Source organism: Jaculus jaculus, chromosome X (genome assembly GCF_020740685.1).
Source record: "Jaculus jaculus isolate mJacJac1 chromosome X, mJacJac1.mat.Y.cur, whole genome shotgun sequence".
Taxonomy (NCBI): Eukaryota; Metazoa; Chordata; class Mammalia; order Rodentia; family Dipodidae; genus Jaculus; species Jaculus jaculus.
The window spans coordinates 89128173-89151798 of NC_059125.1; the positions used below are offsets into that span (position 1 = coordinate 89128173).

Genomic DNA, 23626 nt, shown 5'->3' on the forward strand with positions numbered 1-23626 from the left:
GTAGTGCTAATGCTCTGGAGGCTAAGACTGGGGATAACAAGTTTGAGGCCAGCCTGGATTACACAGTGAGACCCTGTCACCAAACAAACCCAAAACCAAATCAAAACAACAAATAATAACAAAAGCCTGAACTCCACAAAATAAATAGCATCCCATGAATACCACTATGTTTCTATAATCCACATAATTTAGTAAGGAAATTGAAAGCTTTTCTCTCACTGGTCATTGCTGTTTCTTGGTAACTTACAGACTGGATGATTGCCATTCATCATCTGCTAAGCCACTCTTGAGAACTGCCTTGAGGCTTTGCTTAATGCAGTACAGGGAAGTCTGTTCTTTGTTAAAAGCATATTTTCCAGATAATATTCAAATGGCTGTCTTTAGTGTGTTCTATAAAACAATAGAGGACATGAATCTGGAGATTCTCAAATTCTCTATCATGTTGGGAACTTCCCCATAGGGACAAATTTGCATGGTTGTCTCTTGGGCAAACATGTGTGAGTCTGTGACCTGGCTACCTGGCTTAGAACCACACACCCTGAACCATTAACCTTGGCTGCCAAGGAAATTAGCATTACTGGTTATTAGTGTTTCTAGGCCCTCTCCTTTCAATTTTTCCCCTTACTGGGAACCATCTTGCTCTTAGTCACAGATGGTTTTAGTAGTTTTGTGGCTTGATCTCAAGTGTATCTGTTGTTTTTGGTTTGATTTTGATCTCACAGGTATAGAGATGAAATAGGGCATGTCATATATCAGTTTTATTGCCTATGTCTGCTTCACATACATGGAGTTCATCTGATATGTTGCTTCTTTAGAACTGAACTGGTGCTCTGTCTTGCTTGATACTTATACTCCAGTCCTCTTAAGGGATTGGATTTTTTTAACTTAATTTTCTTCGTTGTTTTTGTTTGTTTGTTTGTTTTTTGAGGTGGGGTCTTACTCCAGCCCAGGCAGACCTGGGACTTACTCTATAGCCCCAGGCTGGCTTTGAATCCACAATGGACTTCCTACCTCAGAATCCTGAGTGCTTCATTATTTTGTGGGTTTTTTTTTTGTTTGTTTGCTTGTTTTTATTTTTTTTTAATTTTTATTTATTTATTTATTTGAGAGTGACAGACACAGAGAGAAGGACAGTTAGAGGGAGAGAGAGAGAGAGAGAATGGGCGCGCCAGGGCTTCCAGCCTCTGCAAACGAACTCCAGACGCGTGCGCCCCCTTGTGCATCTGGCTAACGTGGGACCTGGGGAACTGAGCCTCGAACCGGGGTCCTTAGGCTTCACAGGCAAGCGTTTAACCGCTAAGCCATCTCTCCAGCCCTTGCTTGTTTTTATTTTTTGTTTATTTTGCTTATCTATTTATGAGAGAGCAAGAGAGATAGAGAGAGAGAGAGAGAGAGAGAGAGAGAGAGAAAGAAAGAAAGAAAGAAATGGGCGCCCCAGGGCCTCTAACCACTCCAAACAAATTCCAGACGTATGTGCCCCCTTGTGGATCTGGCTAACATGGATCCTGGGGAATTGAGCCTGGAACCAGGATCCTGAGGCTTCACAGGCAAGGGCTTAACCACTACGAAATCTCTCTAGCCCTAATTTGTGTTTTTATGAGTTAGGGTTTTGCTCTAGTTCAGGCTCACCTGGAATTTACTATATTGTCTCAGGATGGCCTGGAACTCATGGGGATCCTCCTACCTCTGCCTCCCATGTACTGGGATTAAAGGTGTGTGCCACCATGCTTGGCCCCAAATGCTTTTAATTAACAGTTTTATTAAAAGTTTTTATAAATTTGAAATATACATAATTTATTTTGATAATAATCAATGTGTATTATTTCTTTTGTTCTCTCTTTCCTGTTCCTATTTCTATGATTCCCTTCTGTGATGGTTTGATTCAGGTGTCTCCCATAATCTTAGAGTTCTGAGTGCTAGGTTCCCAGCTAATGGAGATTTGGGAATTAATGCGTCCTGGAGGCAGTGCATTGTTGGGGGTGGGCTTATGGGTATTATAGCCAGTTTCCCCTTGCCAGTGTTTGGCACACTCTTCTGTTACTGTTGTCTAGGGGATGATGTGCACCCTCTTCTCATGCCATCATATTCCCTTGCCATCATGGAGCTTACACTCAACTCTGTAAGCCAAAATAAACCTTTTACCCACAAGTTGCTCTTGGTTGAGTGATTTCTGCCAGCAATGTGAACCTGACTGTAACAGTAACCTTGGTACCAAGGAATAGTGTCATTTTCTGCTTGACACCTGACTGTGTGCCTTTGGCCTTTTGGAGCTGATTTTCAAGAGGAATGTGGAAGAATATGTAACCTTGACCTTAGAGATGCTTTGCAGTGCTGTAAGTACAGCTTGATAGGCTATTCTGGTCAGAGTTGAAAGACCCGAATGTGGTAAGAACTATGGACTTTGAGGTTTGGGTTATGAGGGTAAGAAAGAGCTTTGCTTGGACTGGGATAGCAGAAGTTTATGTGAGAGGCTTGCTGTTATGTCCATGTCCTGAGAAGTTGTGCAGGGCTACAGTGTGTAGAAATGGACTGGTGTGCACAGAGGGAGATGGCACAGAATAAAATGAAGTCTTTGTGCCAAAACTTCTGCCTGTTCAGCTCCGATTATATGAGAGATTACATTACAATCATTGAGGTTGAGCCAGCTGAAGGAATATCCTGTTCTTCAAAGTCTGCTTTATTCCCCCCTGGATTAACAAGTTGGCACTCCACCTGGTATTAAGGAGTATAAGAAATGCAGGAAAGAGAGGGTCATTGAATTTGCAACATGGTCTTGTGTTTTAAAAATGTCCATTGGCAGTGGTAAACATGTTTGCTGAATGCCTGCATGGAAACCTGATGAAGCCGTGAGGATGGACTATGAGTTGCAGTGGAGACCTGGTGGAGGTGCTGGTACCACGAGATGGCTGCTAAGGAGAGCTGCCAGCCCCGGATTAAGTATTCCAGGACTGTGAGTAGCCTAGCTAGAGGGGTGGAATTGGAACTCCAGAGACTTTTTGCTCATTATAATTATTGGACTTGGAGGTTTGTCACTAATTAGAGTTTGATATTTGCCCTAGTTATTTTAAATATCGGATTGGTTGAATATTTATTTGTTATGCCCAATGCCATCTTTTGCAGTGTGAATATTTATTCCGTGCCATTAATGTTCTTTGGGGGGGTTGGTATTATGGTTCAATTAAAAGACCTTGGAATATGTGGATGTTTGACTATCATTAGCATTGATAAAGACTATAGGGACTTTTCAAGATGGACTGAATGCATTGCATTGTACATCATGGATGGTTATCAGTTTATGGGGCCAGGGGTGGAATGTGGTGGTTTGATTCTGGTGTCCCCCATAAACTTAGGTGTTCTGAATGCTAGTTTTGCAGCTGATGGAATTTTGAGAATTAACACCTCCTGGAGTCAGTGTATTGTTGGGGGAAGGCTGATCGGTATTAGAGCCAGTTTCCCCTTGCCAGTGTTTGGCATGCTTTCCTGTTCCTATGGTCCACCTGATGTTAGCCAGGGGGTGATATCCACCCTCTGCTCATGCCATCATTTTCCCCTGCCATTATGGATCTTTCTCTAGCATCTTTAAGCCAAAGTAAACTTTTTCCTCCCACAAGCTGCTCTTGGTTGGGCGAATTCTGCCAGCAATATGAACCTGACTGCAACATCTTCCATATTCAATTATAATGTCTTTTGCCCTTCTCCATCATCCATGACATGTTGATAAGACCAGTATTATACAAGTCTTTTGTAGGTAGTGTCAGCCACTGTGAGGTCATAAATACAATAGTAACTTTGTGTTTAGAAGACAATGTTTCAAAAGACTCCTCCTCATACTTTGGCCCTGTAATTCTTTCCTCACTCTTCCCTGATGCTCTACATTGGAGGGTGTAGTAGAGTTGTCTCATTTGTTGTTTATCACTCAATGTTCACTGCTTTTCTGCACTTTGATGAGTTTTGAGTCTCCACAGTAGTCACTGCCACCTGAAAAGAGAAGAGACTCTAACCAAAAGTGAGAGTCACATTAATATATAGGCAGAAACATAAATATTGGGGGGGCGCAGTTTGAGTGCACAACATATACATTTAGTCAAACAATTTTGAACTACAGGTTACAACCTTTCTAGACATGGGTTTTGGCTAGGTTTTCAATGTTAAACATGAATTACCTCCAGTGGTATAGGGTGTAGGCCTCAAATCTAATCAGAGATCAGTTGGCTACCACCATAACTGAAATGCTATTATTGTCCCAATGAGTACATTTTGCCTGGATGTCCAGTTGCATAACTTGCAGGGTCCACTTCTGGGTAAGACTATTGATGACTTTTCTCCCCCAGTAGGCTGCATAGCACTTTGCAGCACTGTGACAGCTAGCCAGCAGGGAGGAGGAGGCTTCCAGCTTAGCTCCAGCATGGTTTCCCAATGTTGAGAAACTGAAGCAAGTGGTGTCTTCAGCAATAGTGTCTAGTCTAACTATTTACTTCTGGTGGGCTATCTAGCAATAACAATAGTCTCTATCATTTGGGGAGCTTCAGGGGCCTTCCTGGACAATAACTTACTGGGTTATATCCCACCCCTGGCACTGAGATTTTCCTGTAACAACCTATGGCTTATGGGCATAGCACTATATATCTCAGCAGAATATTTGCTTAAACTCTCTTTTTCTAAATTATATGTTTTAATTAGCTAACAAAGTAGATTTCATATGGCTTATTCATAACATTTTAAATTTTAGTTAACCCTCCTCTTTCTTCCTCCTCTCCACTCCTCCTCTCCCCTTACTTGTTTCTTTAAAAAAACATTTTTGGAGGGGCTGAAGAGCTGGCTTAGTGGTTAAAGGTGCTTGCTTTCAAAGACTGACAGTCTGGGTCGATTCTCCAGTACCCACGTTAAGCCATATACATGCAGTGGCACATGTATCTGGAATTTGTTTGCAGTGGCAGGAGACCCTAGAACACACACACACACACTCTCTCTCTTTCTGCCTCTTTCTCTCTCTCTCTCAAATAAGTAAAATAGTTAAATATTGTTTGTTTGTTTGTTTTTATTTATTGGGGTTGGAGACATAGTCAATGGTTAAAGCAACTTGTTTGCAAAGCCTGAAGACCTAGGTTTCATTACCCAGTACCCACATAAATTCAGATGCAAAAAGTGGTATATGCATCTGGAGTTTATTTGCAGTGGCAGGAGACTCTGGAGTACCCATTTTATCCTTCCGTCTCTCTCTGTATGTCTCTTAAGTAAGTAAATCAATATATATTTACATGAGATACACAGAAATGGGAACAGAGCATGGGCATGAGAGAATCTCTTGCCACCTTAAATAAATGAATTCCAAATTCATGTACCCACTGCTGTTCCTCTTGCTTTATGTGAGTAATATGGAATTGAACCTGGGTCATTAGGCTTTACAAGCAAACACCTTTAACTGATGAGCCATCTCCTCAGCCTTAATTTGTTTCTTAATCCCAGCCTCTATGACTGAAGTCCTGTTCCTTACACTTTGATTCTATCTCTAGCTATTGCCTGTTGCCAGATTTTCTAGATTTTAATTTCTGATGACATGCCAGGAGACCCATTGCTGGGCTCCAGGGTCTTGCTGTTTGCCTGTTTGTTGCCCATAGTTACACTCTCCTTAATACTATGCCGGCTTTCCAGAGTGTCCTGCTGTATGTAATTAGTTTCTTTAGTTTCTAGGTGCCAGAAGCCTGGATGACTCTGCCTGCCAATGGCAAGCACCTGTTGAGATAATATCTCCCAGTTTACCACTAGTCTTTTATTTCCTAAGACAAACACTTGGCTAATTCTCATTTACTCTTTCCTTTCCTTTGTTTCCTGTATATAATCTGTGGAGAGGAATAGTTTGTTCTTTTTATCCAGTTCTTGGATTCATTCCTTGTGCTTCTTTTCCACTGTGGCGGCTCCATTTCCAATCCTTGGGGCTTTATCTAGCATTAGCCTGAGTTCAGCAAAGGAGCCTCTAAAGGTTGCCTCAGGGGATGAGAATTTTAGATTTCAACTCCTCTACAAACTTCAAACAGGTCAGTTAAATTCCCTTCTCTTGAATATATTGGGGCTCAGTGAAGAGTTTTATTTACAAAATAATGAGAAAAAATTCTGTCCTAAAGGAAAAATAAGCTTGAAAATTAGTGTTCAAAGGTATTCCAGTACCACTGACAAAACAGCCCGTAGACCAATTTTGTTTTACAATGTTTCTGATAGAGATCTTTATCACTTCAGACCTGTATGCCTTACATTCAATTCTGTTTACATACAAGGAAAACTCTATAGGAATCACCATATTTCCTACTATTATTCAACATCCATGTTCTCATCATACTAGTCAAGCCTCACTGGTCCCTGAACATTATTGAATAGCATTGTTTCCAGGCCATTCTATGTTTTATCTTTTCTTTTTTTTGCTTTGCCTATTCAAGTTTGACTTCTGCTTCATATTTCAGCAGCACACTTACTTAGTAACACTTGAAAAATTAATCTAGTCTAGACCCACCTCATCCTGTCACTATATTATGCTAAGTTTAGAATTAGGATTGATAGAGATTATCAACATGGTATCCCTCATTTAATAGGCAGATAGATAGTCAGGACTATAGGCCCAAATGAACAAAAAACATCTGCATGCCTTGACAAATTGGCAGTCAACTCAGGCTTTTCTTTGATTAGCTTTTTTATGCATCTGTGCTATTTCACCATCAACCAATCATGATCTCTCAATACACCCAAATTAACCACTTCAGTTCATCCTAACATCTTGCCTAATTTACATACAGGTAGGACCTATGCAGTCAGTCTTAGAGCCAATAGGTTACACACAGAATGGGAGAAAATTCTACAAAGAACTCAAAAACCTAAACAATAAAAAGTCAAGCAACCCTGTCACAAAATGGGGAACAGAACTGGACAGGCAGTTCTCAGAGGAAGAAATACAAATGACAAACACACACTTAAGAAAATGTTCATCATCCCTAATCATCAGGGAAATGCAAATTAAAACAACTATGAGATTCCACCTTACCCCAGTAAGGATAGCAAACATTAACAAATCAAATTAAAACAAATGTTGGTGAGGATGTGGAGAAATAGGAACCCTCATTCACTGTTGGTGGGACTGTAAGCTGGTACAACTACTATGGAAAACAATATGAAGACTTCTCAAAAGGTTGACTATAGAGTTACCAACAGACACAGCTATTCCCTTATTAGACATTTACCCTAAAAGCTCCATGCCTCAGTTCAGAGAGATTTGCTCAAATATGTTTATATCTGCTTAATTTGTAATAGCTAAGAGCTGGAATCAACACAGATGTCCATCATTAGATGAATGGATAACCAAGATGTGGTATATCTACATGATGGAATTCTACACAGCATTAAGGGAAAATGACACAAAGATATTTGAAGAGAAATGGCCAAACCTGGAGTAGATCATTCTCAGTGAACTCACCCAGTCACAGAAAGATAATCATTGCACTGTCAAACTCATCTGGGTCTCCTAACCTTAATCTGCCCGAGAGGCTGATATAAATAGTAAGCATCTTGAGGACCTGGCAAAAGGGCGGGTGGGGTGGGAGGGGAGGGAAGGGTAAGGATGGGGGTCAGAGACACAAAACTGGACCCAAATGGCAATGGTACCATAAAATGCTACATTGTAAATGAGAGACTAAGTGGTTGAACCTTTGTCAGGTCCTTAGAGGGAACACCTGAATCACAGGGCCCTGGAGAGGGTATGATGAAGACTAACCTGAATCTCCTCCTGTTTCTCTCTCTCTTTCTTTCCCTCTTCTCTCTCTTTCATTTATATTACCTATCTTTTTCTTCCTTCTTTTCCTTGTCTCTGGCCTGTAACTCCCAGTACCAGCATGTAATTAGCATCCACAATGAGCTGTTGACTTACAAGGTTTCCCAAAACAAGACTGATTTCTGTCAGAATACTTGACCCACCAAAGGTTAGTGGTAAGACCCTACTACTGAAGACACCATATATTGTTGGTACAGGACATGGAGCCACCTGGCTGGAATCTAGAAAAGAGTCAGTCCCCAGAAAGTTAGCTCATCTAGTGCCAGAAGGTGCTACATGAGCAACTGGAGGAAAATGACCCACATTTGTCCAAGCAACTCATGGACTAAGCTACTCAGCAGTAAACAGCCTGACATGATGCTTACACAAGTGCAATAGTGGCACACAGCCACGATGGGTAACCAGCTGCTCTTGATTTGGCTAACCAATCCACTCAGTGGAACAGAACCCATATGTGGATCTGGGAAACAAATCAGAGCCATATCCAAAAAACAACACTACTCTCCATTATCAAGCTCCCACCAATCATGGGCTATAAGAGGGCCTACACCTATTAAGTTGTCTCTTACAAAACAACTCTCCATTGGAGAATTTGCTTCTCTTTTTCAGATGGATACAGATCCTAAGGAGACAACCATCCCATCATACTTTAAAAGGGCCCTAGCTGAAATGAAGAGTAATTGGGGAAATGAGCAAGAGTGCTGCTTTCTTGGTGAACTTAGTACCAGCACAAGGGTGAAGGAGACACAGAGAATACTCAACTCCTAGCCAACCAGATATCCAGAGACACAGAAGCTCTCAAGAACTCGTCACTAAAGCAGACTTAAAATGAACCCAACATGGCTCAGGGAAATTCGTGGAAGAGAGGTGGAAAGATTGTTAGAGCCACATGTAGGGTCATTATGCACAGAGACTTTGCTTCTTACCCATAACTGATGGCTAACCCCATAATACACGACACATATTCCCCAACAAAAAGGGTCCCTGCAGAGGGGCGAGGACAGGGAAGAGTCTAACAGTGGTACCAACATGACTATATACACACTGGGCACATAACTAATAAAAAAGAAGGAAAGGGAAAAAAATCTCTGGTGCAGGTGAATTGTTGGCTAGGAAGACCCATGATTACACCAAAACATTATAGGCTACTGCCAAGGTTCTTGGTTGTCCACCAGAACTAGACGGTAAGACCCTATTGTTGAAGTCATCACATGCTTGGGTGGCAGGAAACTGAGAAATCAAGCAGGAGGTAAGCCTGAAGCCCTTTCCTGTTGATTAGCTGTCAAGATGCGAGAAATAGCTATGCACCCTGCAAATCCGCACTCCTTACCAGCAGTGAGCCCTGCCAGCTACATGGCTGGCCAGCCAGACCAAATGTGCCAATGGGTTCAGTAGTTAATGGGGGGAAAACAACGGCTCTCTGATTGGATTTGAGGCCTAGTCCATGGAGGGAATTCATTCCTGATACTGAAAAACTAGTCCAAACCTATGGCTGGAGAGGTCATAAGTCCTACTACTAACTGCTACTTCTGTTTTTTGGCTAAATGGGTATATCATGCCCACCAAACTTCCCTCTAAGTACTTATGTTTATGCCCATAACTCTCACTTGGGGTTAGCGAACTTTCTCTTTAATGTCAGAGACCACTAAGGATACTCAAAACTCATCAAAGTGCTAAGAAGTGACAGTGAAGTGTTCAGCAATAAGTAAAGTATCTCTATCACACCCAGCAAAGCTAAGCTAGATCATTGTGAGTTTGCGGCCATCCTAAGACTTCATAGTGAATTCCAAGTCAGCCTGGGATATAATGAGACCCTACCTCAAGAAATGAAGAAAAAAATAAAACAATGAACTCCAACCCAGGAAACCTCCTTTCATAGTATCTGAGTCAGGAAATCTGTCTATTTTTCTACTATATACTTTTCTTTTCCTCCTTTCCCTTCCTTTTCTCTCTTCCTATTCTTTTGCATTGGTATGTCTTTCTCTTCCCTTCCTCTTCTTCTTTCTTTTCCTTCCTTTCTTCTTTCCTTCCTCTGGCTCTCTCCTTCTCTCTTTTTCTTTCTTTCTTCCTTTTCCTCTCTTCTTCCTTCTTCCTCTCTCTTCTTTCTTTTTCTTCTATCTTTTCTCCCTCACTCTTCTCCTCTCTCTTTCCTTTGTCATGTCCCAGGCTGATCTCAGGTTTGTACTCAGCCTTGACTTCATGCTAGCCTTGAATTCCCCATCCTCCTGCCTCTACCTTTCAAGTATCCCAGTTGCAGGTGTGGACTACCACAACCAGGTTAATCATTTGTTCTCTTGTTGGTTTTCTGTATAATATTTCTTACTGATGGCAGAAGTTTTATAATTCGTATTTCTTCCATTAGAAACATACTACAAATAGCGCTTTAGCCATTAGTAAATAGAAGAATGATGTTAAAACAATCTGAAGTTCCATAATTCATGTTCAAATCATTTTAAGTTTTGAAGTACTCAGAAGACAATTTTCATGCAGTCAAGTGGTCTTAGCAATAGATGTTAAGAAAAAGTGAAGAATCCTGCAGGTGATGCTGCCTAAAGCATTAAGTAGTAACTGGTTCAGTGGCTTCATGTTTGTTTCCAGACATGAAACTATGGCAAAGCCATGAACACTGATGATGAAACTATAGAGTCCTTTCTCCATGTGTTTAAAACGTTGACTATTCTTCAACTTCAATTAGATTTTTATTCTTGTAATGACATCTACTAAAATAGAATGCCTATTGGGACAAATAACAGGAAGGAAAAAACATGAAGGCTATTAAGCATCAATGATTGTGATGCTGGGTGCAAATGCCAGTGGAGATTTAATCTCCAGCACATTTTTTATTAGGAAGGCTATTGTTTTTGCTACTGCTCTGATTACAAAGTTGCTTTGTATTTAAATAGCCTTGCTTAAACATATTTTCTAGAGGCCCTGTTGTCTTAAGTATATAACTGTAAAATGAGAGAGTGTTTAGAAAGACATATATGATGTTATAGCAGAAAGTCTAGCTCATTTTCATCATTTTTTTCAAGTTAAGGTTTCACTCTAGCCCAGGCGTGTAGTGTCAAGGTAGCCTCAAACTCATGATGATCATCATACTTCTGCCTCCTTATTGCTGGGATTAGGATTAAAGATGAGAGCCAACATGCCTGGCTACTTCTTTTTAAACTGAAAAACATCTCATTTGGTGTTAGACACATCGTATATGGTTAGTAAGTACTTGTTTACTCTTAGTCATTCTTTAAAGCATAAATATTTTGCTATGACCCTGGAGTTGTTTTATTTTCATGTTTTCTAATCTGTTTCATTTAATAAATGATCCAAAATGTTTAGGTGAGAATAATAGATTTACCCTAAATTTATTTGAAGAAGGATATCTTTTTTTTTCTTCCAGGGCAGGCTTTCAAAGGCTGATTGGCTGCTACAGTCATGAGAAACCAGAGAGAGGGACTAGAAAGTCAGTGTACCTAAAGCATGCTTTTGGCACTACAACTAATGAACATGACCTTTTTGCTTCAGCATCAGAGAAAAGACATCTCTCCAACCACAAGCCTATTGATGTGTCCCAGAAAAGCAAACAACAAAGAATGTAGGTGAGGTGAGATAAGTCCTAAAATGGCAGATGGTCAAGTGCTAGGTTCATATTCAGTAGACAGTATTCTTGCCAGAGGTCCGTTTCCTTTTAAGTGTTACATTCCCAGAAGGCTAATGATCTTGATGAACGAAAAAAGGGTTTCTCTGTGTATATTTGCTTTTTAACTACAGTTTACATTCATTGTAGCAAAATGCTGAAAACACAAACACAAAGAATCAAGACAGGGTCTGGGATAATGTAATAAAACCAAATGTAAATAACATTAGGGGAAGACTTCACTTTTCTAAATGAAAAACTTGCAGGCATCTAATTGGATAGAAAGTGTAGCTTAGCCTGGACTGAAGATAGTGAAGCACATGTTCCATTCAAAGTATATCAATTTTACTTTGAGTCCATTTATATACTCCAAATAGAAATCATTCATATTACAATGCTGTTCCCACCTAATTTCCACTTTGTAAACCAGCAATGAAACTTATAAGTAGGAGAATTTTTGATTGCGAGTTTATCTGGTCTACTTCTCTTGCCAACAACCTCTACCACACCTCATTTTTTTTTAATCACTAGGTCTTTTCATCTATAATCAATCCCTTGGCCTGAATGGAATGTTTTCATGTCTTTGCACTGGAATTGCTTAATATATTTTTGTTTAACATACTTTTCAATAATTTGCGTGGTCTATGAGAGCAAACCACATTTGTAATAGAAAGTTGCCCATAGATCTCTAATGTCTTTAGTTAGACTTTAAACATCTAGCTCAGTCTCTTCTTTGGGAAGGTGTCTTTGAACCTATCATACATGTGTTTCCTGGATTCTCTGTTCACATCTGTTGTACCACATCTGTGGATAGTTTGTTTTTCCCTAGTGGTTTGATATTATAAAAGTTAGAAATCTCTATTCTCCTAATGTATAGCAGCACTTTTTATATAGCATCTACCATATCCTAAGGAGCTCAAGAATCGCCTAGTGAGCATACTGTAGATTAACGTATGAATCTGTGGGCCTGTCAAAGAGGCACACACCCATATCTTTCTTACAGGGTCTATAGGAAAGTGTTAAGACAAACCTGTCAGTATGTTTCTACAGCATCTATTCTAACTCAGTATTTTAGGAAGGCTGACATTTAGATAAACCTAGCTGTATATTTGGATAGTAAGTAGAATTCAAAATGCACATCAAATTTACTGTCAGACTTTAACAAAACAAATTTAACTTGAGGGGCCTTGATCATTATGTGCATGTGCCACCTTGTTTATGTGGCTTACATGGGTACTGGGGAATGAAAACCGGATCCTTAGGTTTTACAGGCAAGTGCCTTAACTGCTAAGCCATCTCTCCAGCCCTTGATGCTTATTCTTGTTGCCTGCTACTTCCAGAAGAGAAAAGTCATGCCAAGCCTGTATGATTACTGAAGAAATGTAATGCCAAGTATATGACTGAGATAAAGTTCTTTTGAGATATCTAATGCTATTTCATGTTATTTTTCTATTATAAGTTAGTTGACTCATCCTACTTATATGATGGTCAAATTCATTCTAATCTTTATGTTTTTAGACACAGTCTCATGTATCCAAGGTCACATTCAAACTTCCTATGTAATTGAGGATTGCCTTGAACTTGTGATTCTTCTGCCTCTGCCTATGAAGTGCTAGGGTTACAGGTGTGCACTACCCTACGTGGTAAATGTGGTGCTGAGAATGGAATCCAGGGCTTTGTGCATCTAGGAAAGTACTTTACCAGTTGAGCTACACCCCTGGCTGTCACCTTCCTGAATCTCAATAAGCATATTCTGATACAAATTCTATTTGGCATAGCTAATTTCAAATTGAAGGAGAGAAGGGAAAGAAAGGAGTTACACCCTGAAGATATGTTCATTGATAACAGGCACAGGGATATACTTAAGCACTTGGTTTTTTTTTTTTTTTATTTGAGAGCAACAGACACAGAGAGAAAGACAGATAGAGGGAGAGAGAGAGAATGGGCGCGCCAGGGCCTCCAGCCTCTGCAAACGAACTCCAGACACGTGCGCCCCCCTGTGTATCTGGCTAACGTGGGACCTGGGGAACCGAGCCTCGAACCGGGGTCCTTAGGCTTCACAGGCAAGCGCTCAACCGCTAAGCCATCTCTCCAGCCCAAGCACTTGGTATTTAAGTTTACACTACAAGTGGCTTCCTCAGCATAGGGTCCCTTTTTCATGATGCTTTGGTAATTTATTCAAGCGTTTATTGGTGCCTCTATTCTTCACCATACATATCTTCCTTTTAAAAGGGTTCCTTAAAAAAACGGATGGAAAAATAAATTGTGGGTGTCTTCTTGAAGAGGAAATACTAGGTACAATGTTAGCACAATACCACGTAGCAGTTGTCTAAGGACTTACTTTTAAAACAAATCTTGGACCCATGTGGTTGTATTTAAACATATTTTATTTTTATTTATTTATTTGACACAGAGAGAGAGAATATGGGCACGCCAGGGTCTCCAGCCGAAGCAAATGAACTCCAGATGCATATGACACCTTGTGCATCTGGCTTATGTCAATCCTGGGGAATCGAACCTGGTTCCTTTGGCTTTGCAAGCAAACACCTTAAATGCTAAGCCATCCCTCCATGTGGTCATATTTAAGCCTCACAATAACCCTAAACCTAAAGTAACTTGTGAAATGGAAGACAGCAGTCAGTGAATAGAAAACTGTACATTAGGGCTTGGATAAAGAGCCTTGCAGAGGCCCTGGTGATTAAGCAGGGGGTGCCAGACCGCTTCAACCACCTGATAGCCTGGAAAGAAAGGATCGACAGTATTTCTTTGGTCACAACACAGTTAAGACAACAGAAGCTTCCACTCTTTCCAATTTGACCCACACAATCTGTCTAGGCAATTAATCGGCGCTCCCTGTGGTTTTCTAGGGGTGGCCGGTTGCCTTGCTAATTAAATCTTCCCAGAGTGTAGGAAGACCACACCCTGGAAGGCCCTGTGGCCTACACCAGTGGAAGCTGATCCCCTGCTCAGGAAAGCGCACACGTGAATCTTCTCATGGTCTCAGTTACTCCGTCTTTAAAATGGGTACCCCTGTTCTGTCTAGCCGATTTCCCTCCCTTTGGAGCCAGGCTACTAGGAAGTGAAATCAGGGCTTTAACCGCAGCTGACAGCCCTCGCTGTACGCCGGGCATGCTCAGTAGCCTGGCCGGCCGAGCCCCACGCGTAGAAAGCGGCTTTGGGCGCCCGCTCAGGCGGACGGCTGTGGGCACTGGGATGAATCACGTGTGTCGAGGCCGCCTTAAAGAGATAGGCACCTACTTTTTCTCCACCCTAAACACCGCCCTGAGGGCGGTGGCGACCGAGATAATTGCAACTGCTTAGGGGCAGGGCTTGCCCCAGCGCGGAGTAGTGGCAGCGGCGTGCTTGTGTCCGGGGTGTCTGGGACCCGGGAGCCTTGGGGGCCTGGACTGGGTGGCGCGCCAGTGGGGAGGCAACGACTCTCTACCGGTGGCCGAGGTGCCGGCGAGTCGGTGCCGGGGCAGTTTCTCGGGCGAAGGCGAGCGGGGGTTCCGGGACACAGGTGACAGGCCAGAGGGCGGACGATGGAGCCGCTCGGGGCGGCGGCGGCGACGGCGGGCGCGGGAGGCGGTGGCGAGGAAACGGGCGGGAGCCGGAGCCACAAGCGCAGCGCCGGGAACCGGGCCGCTCCCGAAGAGGAATCGAAAAACAAACCTAAATTGGTGAGTGCTCCCGCAGCCCCTGCCGGCCTGGGGGACTTGGGAGCACCCCGCGATCCTCCTGCCGTGGAACGCGGAATGAACCGGTGGTGGTGGTGGTGGGGTGGCTTCTAAGAGTGACCGCGACCTCGCTGGGCCACGCTGAGGCGCGGAGACGACGGGGGTGGTGCGGAAGAGCACCCCGTTCTCCACGTCACCCCGTTCTCACTGTGGGAGGCAGTGTGGGAAGTAAGGCCCCACCCCAACTTGCGGACACTCCGTGTCCTAAAGTACCTGGTAGGGCTGTTGTTTGTGGAACTTGTGGACACCAGCCTTCTTCGCCCCATTCTATTTCCCTGGAACATCTTGTCACTTGCTGTTTCGACTCTTAAACTCTTGGGCTCGCGGGGGGCTGGGGAACCTCCCTCCATTTGGTTCTGAGTACTTGCGAGCCACAAAGATAACAAAAAAGCATAACTACAATGGACCCCCCCCCCCGCCCCCAGCAATCCTGCTACTTTTGCAGAAATCCCGGGAAGTGGCGCTTACGTGCTCTCCCCCACCTCCTTGTGCTCTCCCAAGCAATAATAGTTGTTTGGAAGCAAAGGGGAGCGTCAGAGTCTGGGTGAGGTACCACCGACTGTCCCTTGTGCATGTACCAGTCCTGAGGTGCTTCTACTCCGGATAAGGAACGTTCACAAGCACTGAGGTAGCCTACACAAGCCTCACAGTCCTGACAGTGTGAACCAGTGGTGGTAGTTCATTTCCTGCCGCCCAATGTGCAGAGGAATGAAATCTTCAGGGACGGGTACTGCATTGAGAAATACTGGAGTTTCTTCAGCTCATCAGTTAAGAGTTCCTCTTTTTGGTAAACTTTCTCATTTCGGTGGCATGAGGGGAAAAAGTTTTCCTGCCTTGATTCTGCAAATGCATGAAGATTCTCTGTCCAGAACCGAAGCCCAAGCCACGTGTTGCATGTGTAGTTTTCAGTTTTAAGCAACAGCTTCATTGTACAGGAAGAGAGGGTGAGACTGTGTCATATAACTGAGGCCATTTCCTCTGGGATCTGGCCAACTGGTCTGCACTTGTACTTCTTTTTTGGCACTTATTTTCTTTCCAATTATGGTCTGTCCATATGGGAAAACAGTGGTTCAACAGAAGGAAATATGCAGTCATTCATTATGTGAGAAGAGACTGGTGGCATACATTCAGATAACAAAATCAAAAATCTCAACATTTTCACACAAACTTGAGGCAAATCAAGAAATTACTTGCCTCTCTGCCCAATGACTCCAGCATTTAGAAAGACAGAAACTGAATCACAGTGTTTTTGTTAATTTTCTGGGCTGTCAGAAGTGTAACAGGTGCCTGCTGTACCACTATGAAACAGAAAAAAATAAGGGAATTATGAAAAATGAATGTTTAAAAGTATGAAGTGATTTTGAAATTTATCCGTTTACAGTAAAAGTGTGATCATGTTTCCTTTATTTTTGTTTTTAAACCCAGTGCAAACTGCTTTAACCAGTAATGAAAAGTTTAATTACAAGTAAAAGTTAATGATTAGTTTCAATAGTTTCATACATCTAGCAAGAATTGTCTGCATGTAAGAAGGATACTCAAGGAAAAACACTTATCTCTAGTAGTAAGAACACCTTGATTATATTCTTCCCTTCCCGTTGGCCATTTGTTCTGGTTCATCTTTTATGTTTCATTTGCTTTGACAAGGTAACTGGATAGTTATGAGATAGTATCACTTTCAGTGCCTAGCTAATTTCACTGTTCTCTGCTGAACAGAGCTTGATATAGTAGAGCAAGGATTTGAATCCAAGAGATTATTAAGAACAACATGAATACCCCAAACATTTCTTCTGAGTCTTACCTTTTTTTACAAGTAAATGTGTCAGAGGTTATCAAAACAAATTTGGGCAGTCATCATGGCACAATGTAAGGCAAACAGTTTCAACAAACATGAAGTCTTTAAACTCTTTAGGTAAAAGTTCATGTGGGATATTTTTATTATTTTGTTTTATTTTTCTTTATGTGTGAGAGAAATAGGTTGGGGGGGGTGAGTGAGTTTGCCAGGGCCTCCAGTCACTAACGAACTCCAGATGTGTGTGCCCCCTTGTGCATCTGGCTTACATGGATACTGGGGAGTCAAATCTGGGTCCTTTGGCTTTGCAGGCAAGCACCTTAACCACTAAGCCATTTCTCCAGCCCTTTGTGGGATTTTTAAAATTTATTGATTGAGAGAGATACAGAGAGAGGGGCAGGGAGGCAGACAGAGAGAATGGGCATGTCAGGGCCTCTAGCCATTGCAAACGAACTCCAGATGAATGCAGCACCTTACATGGGTACTGGAGAATTGAACTGGAGAATTGAACCTAGGTCCTTAGGCTTTATAGGTAAGTGCCTTAACTGCTAAGCCATTTCTCCAGCTCATCATGTGGGATTTTTACCTTAAAATTTGCAAATTAGATAAGAGTTTAGGCTGAATTTAATTTTGCAGTATTATGCATCGCTTTTATAATCCTTATTTGTGTGTATATAAAGTTGTGGCATGTAATTATAAAGCAAAGCCCTATGGCAACAGAAATTGTATGAATGCTTGTGGTAATTAGGGACTTTTAAGTTTTCAAATTGTAAGAAAACATTGAGCATATGTTTATTTCTCTGGGTCTAATAGCTTTTGTTAGCTTCTTACAGGCATTCATGACATACAGGAAGTAAAGAGCTATTGTGGGCTGGAGAGATGGCTTAGAGGTTCAGATGCTTGCCTACACAGCCAAAGGACCCAGGCTCAATTCCGCAGGACACACATAATCCAGATGCACAAGGGCCACACAACTCTGTAGTTCATTTGCAGTGGCTGGAGGCTCTAGCACACCTATTATATCTCTCTCCTTCTCTTTCTCTCCCTGCCTATTTCTATCAAATAAATTAAAAAAAAATTAAAAAAAGCTGAAGAAAGACAGTAAAGAGAAGCCAGTATTGGTGCTGAGAAGATTTCCCCGTGGTTAAAGGTGCTTGCTTGCAAAGTCTATCAGCCTGTGTTCAATTCCCCAACAATCCATGTAAGCTGGATCTTTGTGTGGCACCTTAGAGTTACAACTCTCATTTTCTGAAAGCAGACTAAGTCCTTGAACTGATTAAAACAAGAGAATCTGATGAGATTGGTGTTTCAGAAAGAAATGTGGATCAGTGGAAAATTTCAGGAGGAACGCAGGAAGTCTAGTTTGCAATGAACCAAGTCGGCAACCTGGGTTCCAGTTTCTGCTCATGTATTCATCCATTTACCAGCCCATGTATTACCTCAGTTTCTTCCTGTAACTGCAGTTTGCCTCCCTTTCCTGCCACCCACCCTGAACATTCTCACCAAAGTTGAAATGTCCTGGGCTTCTCTTTAATAAACTTCACTGGTTTTCACAGCCCAGCTCATACCTCAATAGTCTCTTCCATTAAAGCTTCCCTAGTTACTTAAGCTTACTGTGTTTGGGCTCTTGCTTCTTTTGAACTTGTAACTGTCTGAGTTGAAATGCTATGGACAGATCTTGTGTCTACGAAGATATTCAAGTACTTCTGGGTATGGATACTGTTTTGTGCTGATTCTTGAAAACCTGTTAGGTAAATGATTACTAGTTGGGATTATTTCCCCCTATACAGTCAGGTATTTGAGAGATTACATTGTTGAAAAGAGGCCATACACATTTGCTAACATTTTTGTTTGTTTGTTTTTGTTTTCCGAGGTAGGTTATCACTCTAGCTCAGGCTGACCTGGAATTCACTATGTAGTCTCAGGGTGGCCTTGAACTCTCGGCAATCCTCCTACCTCTGCCTCCTGAGTGCTGGGATTAAAGGTGTGCATCACCATGCCTGGCAAATTTGTTAGCTTTTTAAAAATATTTTTTTATATTTATTTATTTGACAGAGAAAGAGGGAGAGATAGAGTGAGATAATGGGCACACCAGGGCCTGTAGCCATTGCAAATGGACTGCAGATGAATGCGCCCCCATGGGACCTGAGGAATCGAACATGGGTCCTTTGGCTTTGCAGACAAGCCCTTTAACTGCTAAGCCATCCCTCCAGTCCCCAAATTTGTTAACTTTTATGTGCCATGTTTTTGTTAGTGTATGTGTATGTACATACTATGTATATGTTTATCATCAAGTGAACTTGTCTGTACATTTCTCTATCTCTTTTGCTTGGTTGTTTGAGATATGGTCTCTGGTAGCCCAGGATGGCCTTGAACCCACTATGTAGCTGCTGAGGATGGCTTTGAACTCCTGAGCCTCATGCCTGCACTACCCAAGTACTAGGATTACAGGCATGGTGATACATGCTCAGCTTTTCTGTCTTTTCTATTTAAAAAAATATATTTATTTACAGGGAGAGGGAGAGGGAGGGAGGGAATATGAAGGAATATGAGCATGCCAGGGCCTCCTACCACTACAAACAGAACCCTAGACACATGCACCACTTTGTGCATATGGCTTTATGTGGGTACTGGGGAATCAAACCCAAGCAGGCAGACTTTGCAAACAAGTACCTTTAACTGCTGAGCCATTTCTCCAGTCCCTTTATCGTTTCTTTAATTTTGAAGTTCATGAAAATTCTTTAGGTGTATGAGAAACTCTCCTACTCCCCTTGTTTATTTTAGGTTCTTGTGATGTCAGAGCCAGAACTTCCATGCATAGAAGTGATACCAAAACTTTTGAGCCAAGAAACAGTTTGCTGTTATTAGAAAGTGATTTGAAATTATTGTCCATATTATATGGCCTGTAGGGGCTGGAGAGATGGCTCAGTGGATAAGATCTCTTACTGCACGAACATGACCTGTGTTCTATACCCAATGCACATCAAAAGCTGGACATCGCTACACATGCTTATGTCCCCAGTCCTCAGGTTTGTTAGTCAGTCTTTCCAAAATAAGGCAGTTCCAGTTTCAGTAAGAGGCTCACCTCAAGGAAATTATGAAGCCAAATGGAAGAAAAGTGATAGAGCAGGACACCTGATATTTCACAATGGCCTCTGCAGTGTGTGAACAGGGCACAGGGGTATACATTTGCACACATGTGCATACACTGTACATTCCCCTCACTCTGGTTTCCAGAGTCTATCCTATTTTTTTTGTTTGTTTGTGATCTCTGATGAGCATTTACAACAGGTTTGATTTCCATCTTGCTGGATTTGAACCCCTTGGTTCAAGTAACACTCCTCCCACCCCAGTATCTGGGCCTGTAGAAACATGCCAATTTGCTTATCTGATTTACTTGACAAGGTGGTTTAGGTAAAGTACAGTAAAGAGAACACATTTAGGAAATTACATAATGTTATAGAGTATTTTTAAAAATATATTTACTTATTTTTTATTTATGAGAGAAAGAGAGAAAGAGAGAGGGAATATGGGTGTGCCAGGGCCTCTAGCCACTGCAAACATACTCTGGATGCATGCACCACCTTGTGCATCTGGCTTTATGTGGGTACTGGGCAATCAAACATGGGTCCTTTGTCTTTGTAGGCAAGCACCTCAACTGCTAAGCCATCTCTCCAACCCTATATTTATTAATCCTTTATATTATCTGAAATCAGATGTGCTTTTGAGGTTGAGGATGAAGCTCAATGGTGAATATTGTCTGGTATTCATGAGTCATGGATTCAGTCCCCATTTCTGAAAAATGAAATTGGTTGTAGTTGCATGATTTTTTGGAGTGTGTGAGCACTCACATTGTATAAATGGTAGTGATCGGGTTAGATGTTGTTGAGTTCCTTTTTCACTTCTGATTGCCATTTACCAATGGGAAGGATTACCCATTCTATTCTGTTACTAAGGATTTTTTGTGCTAAGTCAATAGAGATGTGAACTTAACTTTTTTTCACCCCACCCTTTTTTGTTTTTTCAAGGTAGGGTCTCACTCTAGCCCAGGATGACTTGGAATTCCCTATGTAATCTCAGGGTGGCCTCTTGAACTCACAGTGATCCTCCTACCTCTGCCTCCTGAGTGCTGTGATTAAAGGCATGTGCTGGGCTTACCCCATTTTCTTAAAGAACAAGTCAGTTGATAAGTTTGAGGCATTTGAATTTTTTGTTAAAATATTTCAGTAGATATCTATGACATTCTATCTTGTCAGGGAGCTTACTGATATACAAATAAGGAAACTGAGTCATTCAAATGTTAAGGACTGCCTTAGAAGTAAGTTTCAAAGCTATCACCTTTATTGTAGAAGGTATCTGTAGCACTGACTCATTATGCTTCAAGCACTCTAAAAAAGTTATTCAATGTCTTCTTTTGTTCCTTTCATGAACAATTTATAATTGTGATCCTTGTAAATTTCACTCTAAGTGCTAAGAGCTCTGGCAAAAGAGACATATCATCAAAATACAATCATACTCTTTTCTAACCTAATCTCAGACATCACTGTAAATCATCGGATGCTCTGAAAATAGTATACACATAATATATGGTAATTTATATGAATTTGCAGATTTGGTTAAACCTTCCTAGGTAACACTATAACCACCAAAAAATATTATTGAAGGCCCAACTTTCCTGTCCATGTATTTAGTAAGGAAATGCAGAAGAAACCAGTTCCTTCTGCCAGATTTGGGTGGTGTGATGCTTTATTTTTCCTAACAATAGAACAAAAATGCTAAGATGATGATTAAGTGATATAAAAAAGAGCTATAAGCTTGCTATGTAACTTGATGCCATGTGAAAGTCATTCAATGTAGACAGGATCTCAGGCATTTGGAGAGATGGCACAGCAGTTAAAGGCACTTGTTTGCAAAGCTTGATGGACTTGGTTTGATTACCCAGTACCCACATAAAGCCAGATAGACAAAATGGTACATGTACCTGTAGTTTGTCTGTGGTGGTAGGAGGCTCTGGTGTGCCCATACTCTGTTTCTGCCTGCCTCTTTTTCTTCATTTCTCTCAAATGATAATATTTTTTAAAATAAAAAGGCTCAGAATTTGTGCATGTAAAGTTTTTGATATTTTTCCACATCACCATTTGTTATGAATATTAGAAAAAGAAATTAACTCATACTAATTTCAGTCTTTGACCAGACTGGATCTATTTCCACATAAATGATAGACTCTATCTTTAAGCAGAATCTCAACTGAATCTTGGTGATTGTTTGGTGTGAGGTGGCCTGGGGTGACCTTGAACTTACTATGTAGTTGAGAATGATCTGAAATCCTGGTTTTCCTGCATGCTGGAAATTCAGGTGTGTACGATCCTATCTAGTTTATGCAGTGCTTGTAATCAAACCCAGGTCTTTTGCATATTAGACAAGCTATGTCCCACCCTGCAATTCCTTTCTGCAAAATGGTATTTGTTGTGTTGTGATAAATCTCTACAAATTTTGATAAAAATCCACTCAACATTGTGGGGAATATTTAATGTACCTTTAATTTGTTGGTCAAATATAAGCATCAAGATCAAAGTGAAATCAAGTTTTTACTTCATAGTGAGAGATAATAAGATTATTTTTTCTGAAGCATGAAGAAATTCAAAGATTAAAACAGGTAGTATGCTGAAACTACATCTATTCTGATCTCTCAGGTAAAACAATTACCTAGATTTTCTAAATTTATTTCATCCATCCTTTGTTTTTCCAACTAAAAGATTTTAGTTGGAATAACAGATATCATATCATTTTCTTCCTATATACTTCAGTGTACATCTCTAAGAATTACTGTCACTTCTTTAAAAATTAACATATTTCTTGATAATAACTAATGTTCAACCCATCATCACATATCATCATTTGCCTCAAAAACAATCAGATTTTTAACCTAATATGTATTTTAATGTACATATCCCTGAACTTAGACAAATTGAGCCTTAAATTAATGGTAAAGTTGTGCTAAAAGTTACTAAACATAAAATGCTATCATAAGGCATCAACCCAAAGAAAGTTCACCTTTTTTTTTTTTTTTTTGAGGTAGGGTCTCACTCTAGCTCAGGCTGTTCTGGAACTTTGTAGTCCCAGGTCAGCTTCAAACTCACAGCCATCTTACCTCCTCTGCCTCCTGAGTGCTGGGATAAAAGGCTTGTGCCACCACATCTGGATAAGGTTCACATTTGTCTTTCATTAGGTTTTTAAATTTTTTATTAATTAGTTTTGTATTCAGCAAATACAGTCAGTTTGGTACCATTATTAGGCTCATCCGTGACATACCCCCTCTCTTTGGCCCCTCCTTGTTGAGGTATATGGGTCATGTATTGTGAAGTTAGCCCACAGTTATTGGTATGATAAATGTCTCTGCATATTGTAACCCAACATGCAGCTCTGACATTCTTTCCAGCCCCTCTTCCGCAAAATTTCCCTGAGCCATGTTGGGTTCATTTTTGGTCTGCTTCAGTGATGAGATGTTGGGGGCCTCTGAGGCTCTGGCTCTCTAATTTGGTAGGAGTTGATTTTTCTCTGTGTTGATCTCCTTCCCCCTTGTGATGGTATCTTGTTCACCAGGAAAACAACCCTTGCTTGTTTCGCCAATTTTCCTTAGTTTCAGCCGGGGCCCT

At 41.2% G+C, this 23626-nt stretch overlaps 1 protein-coding gene across 2 annotated transcripts in view; it reads left to right on the forward strand.

The window, feature by feature from the left end:
* The first annotated feature begins 14986 nt into the window (after nucleotides 1-14986).
* Nucleotides 14987-23626, forward strand: part of Diaph2 (diaphanous related formin 2) — a 915994-nt gene continuing 907354 nt past the window's right edge. Inside the window, exon 1 of one of the 2 annotated variants that reach the window (XM_045140096.1) lies at nucleotides 14987-15124. In XM_045140096.1, coding sequence (XP_044996031.1) covers nucleotides 14987-15124 — 138 coding nt within the window. The remainder of the gene's footprint in view (nucleotides 15125-23626) is intronic. The other variant, XM_045140097.1, reaches the window with a different exon arrangement.